The sequence below is a fragment of the Prunus persica genome, chromosome G7 (assembly GCF_000346465.2).
Source record: "Prunus persica cultivar Lovell chromosome G7, Prunus_persica_NCBIv2, whole genome shotgun sequence".
Taxonomy (NCBI): Eukaryota; Viridiplantae; Streptophyta; class Magnoliopsida; order Rosales; family Rosaceae; genus Prunus; species Prunus persica.
The window spans coordinates 13,528,616-13,543,794 of NC_034015.1; the positions used below are offsets into that span (position 1 = coordinate 13,528,616).

Sequence of the window (15,179 nt, forward strand, 5' to 3'; positions counted from 1 at the left end):
GTTTGCTCTTGTGTTTCCGCTGTGAACTTTGTTTTAGTTTGTCACTTGTTTTACTCGTGGTTGACTAAAAGATCTTCTCTACAATTGTTACTTCTCAAGTATGGTGTTCTGTGACTCGCTTGTCAAGTTGAGCGTGCGAAATATCTTTGCCCAACTTGAGGGGAAGTGTTGGCGAGTCCTTATTTAGTTAGAATTTTGGTTCCTTATTTCATTAGAATTTTGGTTACTTACCAATTATATTTTGTCCTATTGTAATAGAGATTATTTTATTTAGTGTTATGAGGGTTGATGATTTTTTCAACCCTCATGGAGGTAGCACCACCGACTCATTCTCTCATTCTCCACCAACCATCGTTGAGTTGAGTGCCCAGATGGCTCCGCTCCTACAGATGTAGACTTTGACCCCGAACCCGATCCAGAATCAGGATCCTCTTTTGACGACCCCGACCCCGACCCCGACTATGATGACGACCACCCAGACCCCGACCCCGACTATGACGACGACGACCTCGACCCCTACCCCGACTCCGAAGACGACCCCGACCCCCACTCCGATGATGACCCCAACCCCGAATTTGTCTCTGATTCAAACCCTGATCCCGATTTCGACTCCGACTCCGGCCTCGACTCAGGCTCAGATTCCGATCCTAATTCCTACTCAACCTGTATCCTATGCATCTTCCGCTGCACAGATTATGACTTCTCGACTAACGACCCCGACATATGGACCAGATTGCGCATTTTGTGAAATCCGAGGATCAATTGGCGGATATTTTGACAAAGGCGATTTCCAGTAAAGCATTCCATAATTCACTAGATCAGTTGGGCATTGGCGACATCTATGCACCAACTGAGGGGGAGTGTTGGCGTGACTTGTGGATATTGACTTACTTTCCTTACACACCAAGAATTCCTATTATAATTGTAATTGATTTACTTTAATTTCTGATTTCCTACTGCAAATAGATTTAGGAATTTATTATTTACTTGCCTATTTAGGTTTCGTTGTATTATAAATATGACCTCCTACAAGGAGAAGAATACACAGAAAATTCCCACAAACAAATATTCTCTCATAGTTTTAATATTTTAGCAGTTTTGTCTCTGAAAATGGGTTTGCCTTGTAGTGATTGGGGGTGACCTGTCGGACTGCTTCCCATCAATTTCCTTCCTTTGAAGACAAAGACTATATGAGTATGTTGAATACCATCACGTTGAACATTTAAATTGAATCAGCAACGAAGTTGCGATGACTTTGCATTGATGGTGAAGCCTTACCTTATCTGTTTCCTAACAAATTATTAAATTATCTCAAATTGAACATTAAAACCTATTCAAAATTGATATTCAATCCTTATTTTCTTTCTATTACCAAATTGGACACTTTCACATCTTCTCTCTCACTAAGAATATAGTAAGGAAAAGCTCTTATATTTCAAAATGGGGCCTGCTAAAATAAAGATGCCTGGCCTAAAAAAATGCAGATGAGTTTCCATAACATTTCTTCATCGTTGACTTGAATCTGTCGCTAGGAGTTTGCATATTACCCCCCAAAACCCAAAACAGGATTTTATCTCATTGCTCCAAAATCAAGCATACTTTTCAACGCGCTAGAGTGATTGTATCTTACAATTGTAGTACGTAAGCATTGCCTTAGACTTTCATTTTTCTTCCATATATTATTTTTCTTGCACATCTGTTTTCTGCACTTATTTAATTTCCTTGTTGTCTTTTAACATTCTTCTTCAAGCTCTTGAGCCGAGAAAATTAACAATGGCAGAAGATAGAAATGCAATTGGGATCGATCTGGGGACAACTCATTCGTGTGTAGCGGTATGGCAGGCTGATCATGTAGAAATCCTGGTGAACGGTCAGGGTAACAGGACAACTCGATCTTATGTTACATTCACGGATACTAACAGGTTGGTAGGTGATGAAGCCTTTAACCAAGCCGTCAGATTCCCCGCCAACTCAGTCTTTGGTACGAATAAAATGATCACTCAATCTTTGAATTCCTTTTTTATTTTTGGTCTCGTCTCAACACAACTATATATATTTGGTTCAAATTTTTCTTAGAGCAATTCGGTATAAATTTAAAAATTAAGACATTTAGTATATATATCTAAACTGGGAATAATTTACAGATGCAAAGCGGTTAATTGGTAGGAGATTCAGTGAGATGTCTGTTCGAAGTGATATCAAGTGCTGGCCATTCAAGGTCATTGAAGGTCCGGAGGACAAGCCCATGATTGTGATTAGACACAGGGGCGAAGAGAAACGGTTTGCTGCTGAAGATATCTCATCCATGGTTCTGGCAAAGATGCGGGAGATTGCTGAGAACTTCCTGTGCTCAAATATTAGTGTGATAAATGCAGTTATCACGGTCCCCTCTTACTTCAACGACGCTCAGCGCCAGGCTACAATAAAGGCTGGTGAATTAGCCGGCTTGAATGTGCTGCGCATTCTCAACGAACCGACAGCTGCAGCTATTGCTTACGGCATTGACAAGAAGGCTGGTCGGCATAAGCGAAATGTGATGATATTCGATTGGGGTGGTGGAACTTTAGATGTGTCTCTGCTTACCATAGGTCATGGTGTGTTTGAAGTGAAGGCCACTGCTGGAGACACTCACCTTGGCGGTGAGGACTTGGATAACAGATTGGTGAATTACTGTGTCCAAGAATTCAAAAAAAAGTATCGAGTGGACATTGGTGGAAACTCCAAAGCTCTTCGGAGGGCCAAAACCGAGTGTGAGAATGCAAAGAAGGCTCTTTCACATTCGTTTGAAAGCAGCATTGTAATTGACTGTTGGTACCAGGGTGAAGATTTCTATACAACCTTTACCCGGGACGAATTTGAACAAATGAACATGGATATCTTCCACAAGTGCATGGAGCCTGTGAAAAAGTGTTTGGAGGATGCCAAAATGGACATAAGCGATGTCGACGACGTTGTTCTTGTTGGGGGCTCTTCAAGAATTCCAAAGGTGCAAGAGCTATTACAGGAGGTTTTCAAGGGTAAGGAGTTGTGCAGGAACATTAATCCGGATGAGGCCGTGGCGTATGGAGCCGCTGTTCAAGCTGCAGTCTTGACTGGCAATGTAACAGGGAAGCTTGAAGACTTCACTCTCTTGGAGGTCACGCCCCTATCACTTGGGTTGGAGACCATGGAACATAATAGTTCCAATTTTTACATGAATGTTGTGATTCCAAGAAACTCAAGAATTCCTGTCAGGTTGAAAACAAACGTAACTACTGTTTATGACAACCAAGATGCTGTTGAGTTCCCCATTTATGAGGGTGAAAGTAAAATAGCCAAAAACAATCACTTTTTGGGCAAATTTTCCCTCGAAGGCATTCCTCCGGCTCCCAAGGGTGTTCCGAGTTTCGCTGTTTACTTCGATATTGATGCAAATGGAGTTTTGAGTGTCTCTGCCGAGGATAGGTCCACCGGCCAGAAGGAAGAGATCACAATCACCAGTGACACACGAAAGAGGTTTTGAGGGAATTGAGGATTAAGATAAGGTAGGGAACTGAGTGTTCTCTGCCGAAGATTTTATTTCATACGTTTAAGTATTATATCTTTGAATTGTTTTACTGAGGCCAGGTTATGTTGTTTTGTGATGATAATAAAAAATTTGGTTGATCAATAATAAGGAAGTCGATGGGTTGCTGTCTCTGGCTGCTTGTGCCACTTTAAATTACAAACCTTTTAGATTTAAGTTTTACTAATAGTTGAAAAGTCAAAGAAATTACATAATGTAAATGGTGTTAGACTCAACAATATATCACCGTCAGCAACTTGTAAATGGCTATAATTTTTTTTTTCTTTCTCAAGAGTAAAAATCTCGATAGTTAAATTGAAAAGAAATTTGTTTTCTAAGACCGAACGGAATTACCAATATTTTGCCCGGAACTAATACTCCTTACCTTTTGGCTATACCTAAAGTCCTGAATTTTTTTAGAAGTGTTTGTAAAGAAATAAATAAATGGTGTTGAGTATTGTCCTACATCAGAAAGTTAAGACACCTAATATATACTTTTAAGGAGTTGTACTGCTCCTTCATTGCCAATTTATTTTGGGAGTAGAACCTCAACTTCCTTCAATCAGAGGAGCGAAAGAATCATCTTGTTACTAAAAAACCAACGCCTGCACGGTAATAGGGGATGTGACTACAAGGTAAGTAAAAACTAAATTGCAAGTTTTTTATTTTTTTTTAATACAAGTAATAGTCTAAACTATAAGGGAGATGAAATTTCTCACACACACACATTTAAGATGTTATGGAAGTTCGAACTTGAGACCTCTTATATGCAAATCAAGGCTTTTTTCCACCATGTTGGAAGTTTTTTATTTTTGTTTATAGTGTGTGTCGCTTTTTCTTTTTCCTTTCTTAAATTTAATATTTTCTTTAAAGTAATTCTATGCGAGGATAAACTTGTTATTCCAATTGTTTTATATTAAGTGTGACAAAATACGAAAGGGCCAGCGACTACTTTATTTTTTTTAATTTTTTTAATTTTTTAATTTTTTTTAATTTTTTTTAATTTTTTTAATTTTTAATTTTTTATACAAGGCTGTATTTTGCAACTTCGTTTTGCTATATTGTTTTTGTTAAGCAAATTTAAAATCGAACTTTAAATGCAACTTGTGTATGATTAGCTTTTATATATATATAATTAAGAATCATTACGCTTTCCTTTGTATATTTTGATTGGATATGCTGCACGCGGCCATGGCTAATGAATGGGTTTCCCACATGAGATGACTTTTGCTTATAGCTAGTGACGAAGACTTCCAGCTGTTTTTGCTTATATAATATCTTTGATGACAATCGTGTGATTATTAAAATGAATTAGCAATCCTACAATGAGGTGAGGTAGGTGCCCAACAAAAAAAAAAAAACATTAGTTGAGGTGAGGTGGGTGTTGAAAGCATTGTCCCGCATAGAAGTAATTTGCAATCCTCACATCATAAGAGTAGATGTAATTGCCTCCTGAAATTCATTTGTTGTCATTCAACTTCTTAAATTTTATCAATCATGTATCTCTATACACGGCAAGCGGACACAAGAATTTCTCTGTGATGAGGCTAATTAACTTGTGCTAAACGATAATGGTTTCAAATATATGTATATATTGTGTATTGACTTAGACTTTTCATTTGTTGACTTGAAAAGTACTTGAAATATATGTATATATTTCACATTAAGATAATCAACTCATCAACTTCAGACCCCAACTTCTACTTGTAGCCAATCTCCTGGTGCTTCCATGGCCGTGGAGAACATGTCACCATTACTGGTTCCAATCAAACTCACGAGTGATATATATAGCTATCAACACTGGAAAACTTTCTCCCTTTCACATTTTCACCATCATCATATTTCTGGAATCATTAATGGAACAGAGCCTCGTCTTGGGCTAGTTCAGTCTGCCCTTACTAATTGGTATGGCAGAGAGCAACAGGCTCTGAAATGGCTAAAAGCCACTCTATCTGAAAGTCTCCAACAAATTGTCATGCCCGCCGGAGTTGACTCTTCGCGACAGGTCTGGCTCAATCTCGAGGAACACTTCGCCCGTCTCGATCATGCTCGCATCTATCAGCTTAAATCAGATCTACACAACGTGAAGAAAGATCCCGACATGCCGATGACTACGTATCTAGAAACTATCAAACAGTTGGCGGCTGATCTCGCAGCTGCCGGTGCTCCTGTGGATGATCTCGACCTACTTCATGTACACATCCTGGCGGGATTACCAGAGGAGTACAATCCCATTCGTGCAAGGATGAAAGTCTCTGCAGTAAGTAGTTGGGATGAGTTGGATGACTTATTGTTGAAAGAGGAAATTCATCTGGATGAACAGCGAGACCACGCTATCGGGATCGATCTGGGGACAACGTATTCCCGAGTAGCCGTGTGGCAGAAGGATCATGTGGAGGTTATACTGAACGATCACGGGAACAGGAAGACTGCATCTTATGTTGCCTTCGCTGAAACTGATGAGACTAATTTGGTAGGTGATGCAGCATTTAACCAAGTCGTCAGAAACACAGCCAACTCCATCTTTGGTATGTAGGATTAAATGATCAATTTTTGTTATAACTATTCACTGTCTCCTTTTTAATTCTATTCACTCATATTTCTGCACTTATCACTTCGAAGAACTAATCATCATAAGTTATAGTTATATATACACTTGGTGTATATATAGAGATTGACATAAATTGGAGGCCCTAGTGGCCGCCTTGCCTGCTTGTGCTCAGGGCCTCCCCTGACTTTCAGTTAAGATCCTTCCAAGGTGAAAAAAGTATGTAAAGAAGCTATTATATTAGATACCTACTTAACTCAACCATGAAATATTCTATTCCTATGTGATAGAATAAAAGTCTAAATAAATTCGGCATCAATTTGTAGATACAAAGCGGCTAATCGGTAGGAGATTCAATGATGCTTCTATTCAAAGTGATGTGAAGGACTGGCCATTCAAGGTCGTTGAAGGTCCAGCTGACAGGCCCATGATTGTGGTTACCCACAATGGCCAAGATAAACAATTTTCTGCTGAAGAAATCTCAGCCATGGTTCTGGAAAAGATGCGGAAGATTGCCGAGACCTACCTGGGCTCAACTGTGAAAAATGCAGTTATCACCGTCCCTGCTTACTTCAATGACTCGCAACGTCAGGCTACAAAAGAAGCTGGCGTCTCTGCTGGCCTAAATGTGATGCGTATTATGAACGAACCGAGTGCTGCTGCCATTACTTATGGCCTTAGCAAGAAGTCCGGTTGGAGTAGCACGAGAAACGTAATGATATTTGATTTGGGTGGTGGCACTCTAGATGTGTCGTTGCTTACCATGACTAGTTCTGGTGATTTTCAAGTCAAGGTGACGGCTGGAGACACTCACCTTGGCGGGGAAGACTTCGATAACAGAATGGTGAAGTATTGTGTCGAGGAATTCAAGAGGGAGAAGAAATTCGACGTTAGTGAAGACTTCAGAGCTCTTAGGAGGTTAAAAAACCAATGTAAGAAGGCAAAAGAGAGACTCTCATTTGAGTCTGACTTTGACATTGAAATTGATTGTTTGTGTGAGGGTACTGATTTCACTATAACTTTTACCCGTCACAAATTTGAACAACTGAATGAGGATTTGTTCATCAAGTGTATGGAGCCAGTGACGAAGTGTTTGACGGATGCAAACATAGATACAAGCAGTGTCCATGATATCGTTCTCTCCGGTGGCTCTTCTAGAATTCCAAAGGTGCAAGAGCTATTAAAGGAGGTTTTCAAGGGGAAGGAGCTTTGCAGGGGCATTAATCCGGATGAGGCAGTGGCATGTGGTGCCGCGATTCAAGCTGCAGTCCTAAGTGGTGGGAATGTAAATGGGAAGTTTATTCAAGACTTCACCCTCTCGGATGTCACTCCTCTGCCACTTGTTCTGGAAATTACCGATTATGATAGATTCAATGGACTCGGGAATTTAATTATTCCAAGAAACATTAGAATTCCTATGATGGAGAAAGTGCGTTTTCCTGTTCAGGACAATCAAACTTCAATCAACTTCTGCATATATGAAGGTGGGAGTAGCGTACCTGAGAGTATGAACTTTTTGGGTGAATATAGTCTCCAAGAAATTCCTGCAGCGCCTAAGAATCTTACTGAATTTGAGGTTTGCTTGGCTATTGATGCCGATGGCATCTTGAGTGTCTCTACTGAGGATAAGTACACTGGCCAGAAGAAAGCGATCTCATTTAACAGTGACAAACTGAAGAAGATTGAGGGATTTGAGAATCAAGATGAAGTAAGAAATGATAATCTATAGTACTATAGTAACGTTGAAATAAGATATATTTATAAAATCAATTTGATATATATATACAAAAACACACTCAAGTTATAACTGCTTAGTAAGTTAATACAACACTAACCGCTTGTTTGGATCCACTCCACAACGTCATCTCATGATATGAACTGTTCATTGCTTAGGTCGTCTCGTCATTCAAAGATCACCCTTGTAAAAAAAATTAGTCTATGCACTTCAGCTATATCTTTTAATTGTTTTACTTGTACCAGGTTATATGTTGTTTTAAGATAAATCCAAAACTCCCAGTCACCATCTCGGATCAGATTATCAACGCAGTCACTCTAATCTCTTCTATTTTGTGGGTCACTTGGATTAAATTGCATTCATCCATACCTAACCACGCTTCTCTGATGGAAACAAGTTCGTGAATACACAAGTAAACTAAGAGAGGATTACTTGTGAAAATAATAGAGTAATATTAGATGGCTTGGGGATTTGGTTTTCCACTTGGGAGCTTGGTGCACAGGCATTGACCAGTGAGATGCTCCTACATCACCAACCGATCGGTGATACATTAGATGAGCATGAGGGTATTATTTCAAAATATAGTGGGTGTATTATTTTAAAATAAATAAATAAATAACAAGGCGACATATCACGTTATCTTCCTACTCAAGTAAATAATCATTAACTAAGTGAGGATGTACATGCCGTTACTTGCAAAAATTATGGACGGCTTCGGGGTTGGTTTCATATACATTGACCCGTGAAATGCTCACGCATCACAAGCCAAGCTCCATGATTTTCTATACTTGGCTTGGAACTCTTACGCCCGTATAATAAGAAGACGGTGATTAAGAAAGTGTGTACGTCGGATGAGAGAGAGGAATATTTTAGGTATTTAACCATTCCAAATATATTAGATATAGCAATTTCGATCTCTTGAACCACAGGAGTCCAAGATGTTGTAGTCACCCACCGTTGGATATTAATACAATAGTTCAAAAAAGTTTTTTAAAATAAGTGCAAGAGTGAGTGAACCGTTGAATTTGCTTCCAATGGTAAGTGATCACAAATCTCTTGGACCCCTATATTCCAAGAGATCAGGACTGTTAGATATAGTTATTTCAATTATATTCAATATAATGTATTTTAGTTTTTTTTTAAAATAGTAAATTTAGTCTTATCTTGTATTTTTGTAATGGACGAGACGAGATGGGAACTTGTCCCCAACGAAGGCAGGGACCCGATTTGAGTATTATGGGAATAATTGAGGCTGGAATGAAAAAAAAACTTAATGGAAAAGGGGAGTGCGCAACCATGATTCGACCCATTTTTATTCCTACTTCGAATATATATAATAGTACTAGTCGTTGTTATTGTTAAGGATCAAGAGATTGGGTCCAACACATTTGCGCCATTATCGAAGCAAACCAACCAGAAATTAAATTAATACAAGGACTTGAATATGATACATCGAAATTCAAAACAACGTTCCGCTTATTTTCCATTTATCAAAGACAAAGACTTGTTCCGGCTGATTTGGATATGTTATATTCATGGTCGCCATCATGTTTTTTTATTCAAACGGAATAAGCAACGAAGTTGCTGTGACTTTGCTTGGTGCTGAAGCCTCCCCTTATTTCCATCCTTCCTTCCTAACAAATCATTAAATTTATTAAATTGTTTCGAAACTTCTACGATCTATTCAACTTGCTCTACATGACAAGTTTTAAAGTTTAAATTATATTCATTAATATATTAACAAAGCATTGACTTAGATTCATCAATAGGCTACTTCTTCCACATTTCAAATCAAAGTATCTTATGAGTATCCATCCATCCGCATACTTTTTTTTCCCTTAATTTTTTCCCTTTTGGTGTGCTAAATTATATGACCGGATAGGATTCATAACCTAGTCAAATTGATGACCTAAACATTATTGGGTTTTCTGCGTACATGTCCGACTGTGATGACCGCTTACATTTAAGGAGCAAAATATTTCCCTTTTAAAGTAATTGGATTAAAAGACAAGTCTGAAAAAGAAGACACAAAATTAGTGGATTTGGCAAATTTTGAAATATTCATATTTACTATTTTTTGGTTTTTTTTTTTGGCCGAATATATAAAATTCTAAAGATATGAACTCATTATTGTTGGAACTATGCGCATCACCGTTCATCTCCTTTGATTTTGTGTTCACTGCGTCCCATCCTTATACATTTTAACTTTCTTCTCTTTGATCGTATGCTCACCTAATGTGAAAATAAATAAATACAAATAAAAGTTCTCTCACATATCATTACTTTTTTTTTCAATCAAAATTTCAATTGAGTTTTGCATTTGCTACCCACCCGTTTCGGTTGCGTTTGAGTCACATATCATTACTTAATTTTGTTGCTCAACATTTGAAGTACACTTTTGAACGCGTATTGACTTAGACTTCTCATTTCTTCCATATATATACAAACTTCATTTCAATATCCATTAATTTCTACAATCATTTTACTTCTTGCTCACAATCAGCTTCTTCAACAGTTAGCTGAGAAATTAATAATGGCAGCAGAGAGTCCTGCAATCGGGATCGATCTGGGCACAACATATTCGTGTGTAGCGGTGTGGCAGAAGGATCATGCAGAAATCATAGCAAATGATCAGGGTAAAAGGACAACTCGATCTTATGTTACATTCACTGAAAGTAATAGGTTGGTAGGCGACGAAGCATTTAACCAAATCCTGAGAAATCCGGCCAACTCAATCTTCGGTAAGAATATCAATAAATTGTTTTCTCTTTTACTTCATAGGTCAACGAGTTTTTAACTTTCCAGATAATAACCATTTTACCCTTGATAGTTAACACAGCGGTGTAATATTTTATGCAACTTTTCATATTTTCGGGTGTTTTAATTTGTTAGTTCAAATTTGATCTGACACTAAATTGCAATATATATTATTTGATTGATTCTTAATATGGAGATTTAAATAGTTAAATTGTTTCATGCTAGAAATATTTTAAACTAAAATTAACTTGAAGTCAACTTGCAGATGCAAAGCGGTTAATTGGTAGGAAATTCAGTGACGCCTCTGTTCAAAGTGATGTGAAGCTCTGGCCATTCAAGGTGATTGAAGATCCTAGTGGCAAGCCCAAGATTGTGGTAATGCACAAGGGTGAAGAGAAAAAATTTGCTGCTGAACAAATATCATCCTTGGTTCTCAGGAAGATGAAAGAGATTGCGGAAACCTACCTCTGCTCAAATGTGAAAAATGCAGTTATTACTGTGCCGTCGTACTTCAACGACTCGCAACGTCAGGCTACAATGAATGCCGGTGCCTTGGCCGGCTTAAATGTGCTGGGTATTATCAACGAACCAACGGCTGCAGCCATTGCTTATGGCATTGACAAGAAGGTTGGTTGGTATAAGAAGAAACATGTGATGATATTTGATTGGGGCGGTGGCACGTTAGATGTGTCTCTGCTTATCATTGGACAACATGGTGTGTTTGAAGTGATGGCCACTGCTGGAGACACACACCTTGGCGGTGAAGACTTGGATAACAGAATGGTGAGTTACTGTGTCCAAGAATTCAAGAGAAAGCATCAATTGGACATTAGTGGAAACTCCAGAGCTCTTAGGAGGGCCAAAACTGAGTGTGAGAAGGCAAAGAAGGCACTGTCATATTCGTTTGAAACTGATATTGAAATTGACTGTTGGTACCAGGGTGAAGATTTTTATGCAAATTTTTCCCGGAAGAAATTTGAGCAAATGAACATGGATATCTTCAACAAGTGCATGGAGCCTGTGAAGAAGTGTTTGAAGGATGCCAAAATGGACATAAGCAATGTCGACGATGTTGTTCTTGTTGGTGGTTCTTCAAGAATTCCAAAGGTGCAAGAGCTATTGAAGGAGGTTTTCAAAGGTAAGGAGTTGTGCAGGAACATTAATCCGGATGAGGCTGTGGCATATGGAGCGGCTGTTCAAGCTGCAGTCTTGACTGGCAATGTAACAGGGAAGCTTCAAGACTTCAGTCTCTTGGATGTCATCCCTATGTCACTTGGGGTGCAGGTTACGATTGTAAGCACGGGTGATAAAAATGCCATGCAATTTGTGATCCGAAGAAACACGAGAGTTCCCGTGGTGAAGGAGACGACTCTAGTTACTGTCTATGACAACCAACGTAGTATCAGATTCGCCATTTATGAGGGTGAGAGTACATCAACGGTAAATAATAACTATTTGGGTGAATTTAGCCTTGATGACATTCCTCCCGCTCCCAAAGGTGTTCCTGAGTTTAATGTTTGCTTTGATATTGACTCAAATGGAATCTTGAGTGTCTCCGCTGAGGATATGCTGACTGGCCAGAAGAAAGGGATCACAATCAATCGTGACACACCGAAGAACGCTTGAGGGATTTGAGAATTAAAGATGAGAGGTAAGAAATGATAATTTTTAGTGTCTAAGTACTATAGGTATCTGTTTGTACCTAGATTTTTACATCCTCGGCCTTTGAATGCTCATGCCAGGTTATGTTGTTTCAGGTTGAATCAAAATTTTGGCGAAGAAGGCAGTGGACGGGAGCTCCTTTTGCTGGCTGGTTGTCCTTTTTGTGATAGCTGGTGCTTTTATATGGTTTTTCTTCTTTTTACAAAGGACATGTTTTCTTTTTCTTTCTTTGTAAAATATTTGACATATATTTCATCCAAAAAGAAAAGTTTGACGTATATATATATATATATAGAGACCATGGTGTTATGGTAATGCTTGAATCAGTAGAAGATTAGTAGATTGGAACTCAAACTCCAAGCTGTTTGTTTGGTGACAAATGATGACGGATATTGCTCCATAGGATTCACTGTTTGGCAAAAACAAAGTGTTTGATAAATCTAGCTAATCTGAAACCCTACAAATTAAAGCTAACGAGAACTAATGCAGCAAAAACATAAACGTGAATTGCATTAAGTCGATGCGATTTGTGGAGTATCATAATATTATCGGCGCTAGGTAAGTCACTAATAGTCTCCGTTCTAGCGACAGTAATTTCAGTTCATCACCAAAAAGAATTTGTGACAAGTTTATATATTGACCACTCAATAAATAACATTATTTGGTCACTACATTTACCTACTTTTAGTGACCATTCTGTTGGTCACTAATGTCAATTTTTTTTTCTTGTACTGCAGATATGTAATTTAATAGGGCACAAACAACCATTTTAGGTCTAATGTATTTTCTGAGATGAACTTCCTATTTTCGGGGCCCCCGTAAAAATTGATCAGACGTAAATGAATAATCATCTAAGTTTTCCTAGAACAAATAGACAGGCACAATGAATTGGATGAGAACACTACGAAGATTATTATGATAATCAAATAGCTAGTTGACCTCTAATTTGATGAGCAAAGATCCTACGAAACAAAAGCCTAATATATATATATTAATTATTTGAATGCTTCAAATAAAACCAACTCCAACTATACTTTTCATTCTACGAAAGTTTAATATGTGGTACTTATTTGTTAGAAAAAGAAATTTCTTTACGGATTAAATTATAACAAATTGTAACTTTGGTATACAATTGAAACACACCGCAAAACCGAGCATAAAAGTTTATAGGATGAATCATAATATATTGATCACATAATCGAAGAGACCAGTAGCTACCGAAGCTACAGCACTTGCAAAGGCCCAACAGCTATTGAAATCCTCTATTGCTTTCATTACAACCTCCTGAAATAATAACAACTACCCCATCAGAATGCTGTGAAATTTAAACATAGAGAATATGTAACATTGGAGTACATTATATATATATATATACACATAGCTAAGTGAACTCACACTAGATCGGCTAACTTGATACCAGACACCCAATCCCAGCACAAGACATGTTAGGAGGACGAATCGGCTGTCTTTGAGGTAGGTGAAGACCATTTTTGCCTCTGATAAGCCGAATGTCCTTGTATTGGACTGAGAAGAGTTTGGCTGCACCAACAAAACGCTTCAACTGTAATGATAAGTTATGGAACCAAATATATTTTACAGGCCAAGATTAATTAAGTTTTGAAAAGATAGATTAGATCCTTACTTGATTGGACTCGGAAGATTCTGGCTACATGCATCAACAAATAGCTTCAGCCATTTTGATTTCTTATATATATGCTATTTAACCAAATTAAGAGAGAGAGAGAGAGAGAGAGAGAGAAACTAAATGAATCGATGATAAGTTGAATGTTACCTGATCTTGTGTTGGTATTAATGGTGTTGTGCCCCTGGAATTGAGCAACAAATAGAAAAGAGTTTTAAATTCCTGAAAATTCAACTTGCCATCTCTGTTAGTGTCGAGCTGCTGGAAGGGGATCCTGTAAGAGCTGCCATAATAAAACTGCTGGTAATCGATGAGGGTTATTGTCCCATCACCATCTAAATCCATTGCTTCAAAATCTTCCCATGCCTTATCCTTTTGCTCCTCTGACAAATTATCAAAACAAGCTAAAGCAGCCTCCCGTGTTTCTTCCATCTCTCTCTCTCTCTCTCTCTCTCTCTCTCTCTCTCTCTCTCTCTCTCTCTGTGTGTGTAGCAGAAGCTATTAGATTTCTGTTAATTTTAATTTTATGTGAGTGGGGGAAAATCAAGTATACTTTTCAACACGTTTAGGGTGCCCCTCCACATTTCATAAAATTAAAAAATATCTTTTCCATTATTGTATTTATGTATTGACTTAGACTTTGCACACCGATATATTGGTGGTGTCTAGGGATGGCGCGATCTGAATTGGATTGGTTTCACTTCAAAATCGTGGTCGAATCAATTATAATATAATAATTTAGTTTAATTTGGTTTTTACAAAAGTCATGAAGAAAATCAAATCAAATTGAACCAGTTTAAAACAGTTTGTTTCGGTCAGTTTGGGCCAAAGCTCAATTCTCTTTCCTTTTATATTTTTGCAACATTGTTAAGTCCAAATACAACTAATAAATTCACAACTTGCTCCGTACTTAAATCATTTTCTAGAATATGAAACCATCTAAAGCTCAACATATCATAAAACTTTAAATTTCAATAACTATCCATATCACTTAATTAGAGTATTATACATGTATAATAAATAAATATACGTCCAATTTGATTTAGGCTAGTTTACAAAAGCTCAAAATCAAATTAAACCAAACTAATTTTTAAACTATTTGACTCTTTTTTTTATCAAAATCAAACTAAATCGGTAATTACAATTTAAATCAGTTAGTTTCATCGGTTGGCTAGATTAATGCCCACCCCTAGTGGTGAACAGGCCGTCGGCCTCTTAATTATTTTCTGTACATCAAGACAAAAGCCCAGCTGCAAATTGTATTTACTATTTTTTTATATGGTCACGATCA

At 37.8% G+C, this 15,179-nt stretch overlaps 3 protein-coding genes across 4 annotated transcripts; 2 read left to right on the plus strand and 1 right to left on the minus strand.

Moving 5' to 3' along the window:
* LOC18770120 (heat shock 70 kDa protein 18) lies at window positions 1,567-8,040 on the plus strand. The gene is made up of 6 exons (XM_007204084.2): window positions 1,567-1,637; window positions 1,751-1,981; window positions 2,145-3,136; window positions 4,922-4,939; window positions 5,868-6,072; window positions 6,419-8,040. The coding sequence occupies exons 2-6, from the start codon at window positions 1,774-1,776 to the stop codon at window positions 7,819-7,821; spliced, it is 2,826 nt and encodes a 941-aa protein (XP_007204146.2). The 5' UTR covers window positions 1,567-1,637; window positions 1,751-1,773; the 3' UTR covers window positions 7,822-8,040.
* On the plus strand, window positions 10,291-12,561 carry LOC18771172 (heat shock cognate 70 kDa protein). The gene is made up of 3 exons (XM_007202834.2): window positions 10,291-10,568; window positions 10,850-12,235; window positions 12,342-12,561. Exons 1-2 carry the CDS (start codon window positions 10,361-10,363, stop codon window positions 12,208-12,210), a joined length of 1,569 nt encoding a protein of 522 aa, XP_007202896.2. The 5' UTR covers window positions 10,291-10,360; the 3' UTR covers window positions 12,211-12,235; window positions 12,342-12,561.
* On the minus strand, window positions 13,307-14,382 carry LOC18769929. Of its 2 annotated transcripts, XM_020569068.1 has the most exons (4): window positions 14,039-14,381; window positions 13,889-13,912; window positions 13,642-13,785; window positions 13,307-13,530 (listed from the first exon to the last, which is right to left on the minus strand). In XM_020569068.1, exons 1-4 carry the CDS (start codon window positions 14,318-14,320, stop codon window positions 13,423-13,425), a joined length of 558 nt encoding a protein of 185 aa, XP_020424657.1. In that variant the 5' UTR covers window positions 14,321-14,381; the 3' UTR covers window positions 13,307-13,422. The 2 variants fall into 2 exon arrangements, with proteins under 2 accessions (XP_020424657.1, XP_020424658.1); XM_020569069.1 differs by lacking the exon at window positions 13,889-13,912 and having other exon boundaries at window positions 14,039-14,382.

Coding starts and splice junctions, on each gene's coding strand:
- LOC18771172 (XM_007202834.2), top strand. CDS start 10,361: ATGGCAGCAGAGAGTCCTGCAATCGGGATCGATCTGGGCACAACATAT. Junction 10,569..10,849: donor TCCGGCCAACTCAATCTTCG/GTAAGAATATCA, acceptor GTCAACTTGCAG/ATGCAAAGCGGTTAATTGGT.
- LOC18769929 (XM_020569068.1), bottom strand. CDS start 14,320: ATGGAAGAAACACGGGAGGCTGCTTTAGCTTGTTTTGATAATTTGTCA. Junction 13,913..14,038: donor TAATACCAACACAAGATCAG/GTAACATTCAAC, acceptor TGATGCATGTAG/CCAGAATCTTCCGAGTCCAA. Junction 13,786..13,888: donor AATCTTCCGAGTCCAATCAA/GTAAGGATCTAA, acceptor TTGTTGGTGCAG/CCAAACTCTTCTCAGTCCAA.
- LOC18770120 (XM_007204084.2), top strand. CDS start 1,774: ATGGCAGAAGATAGAAATGCAATTGGGATCGATCTGGGGACAACTCAT. Junction 1,982..2,144: donor CCCCGCCAACTCAGTCTTTG/GTACGAATAAAA, acceptor AATAATTTACAG/ATGCAAAGCGGTTAATTGGT. Junction 6,073..6,418: donor CACAGCCAACTCCATCTTTG/GTATGTAGGATT, acceptor ATCAATTTGTAG/ATACAAAGCGGCTAATCGGT.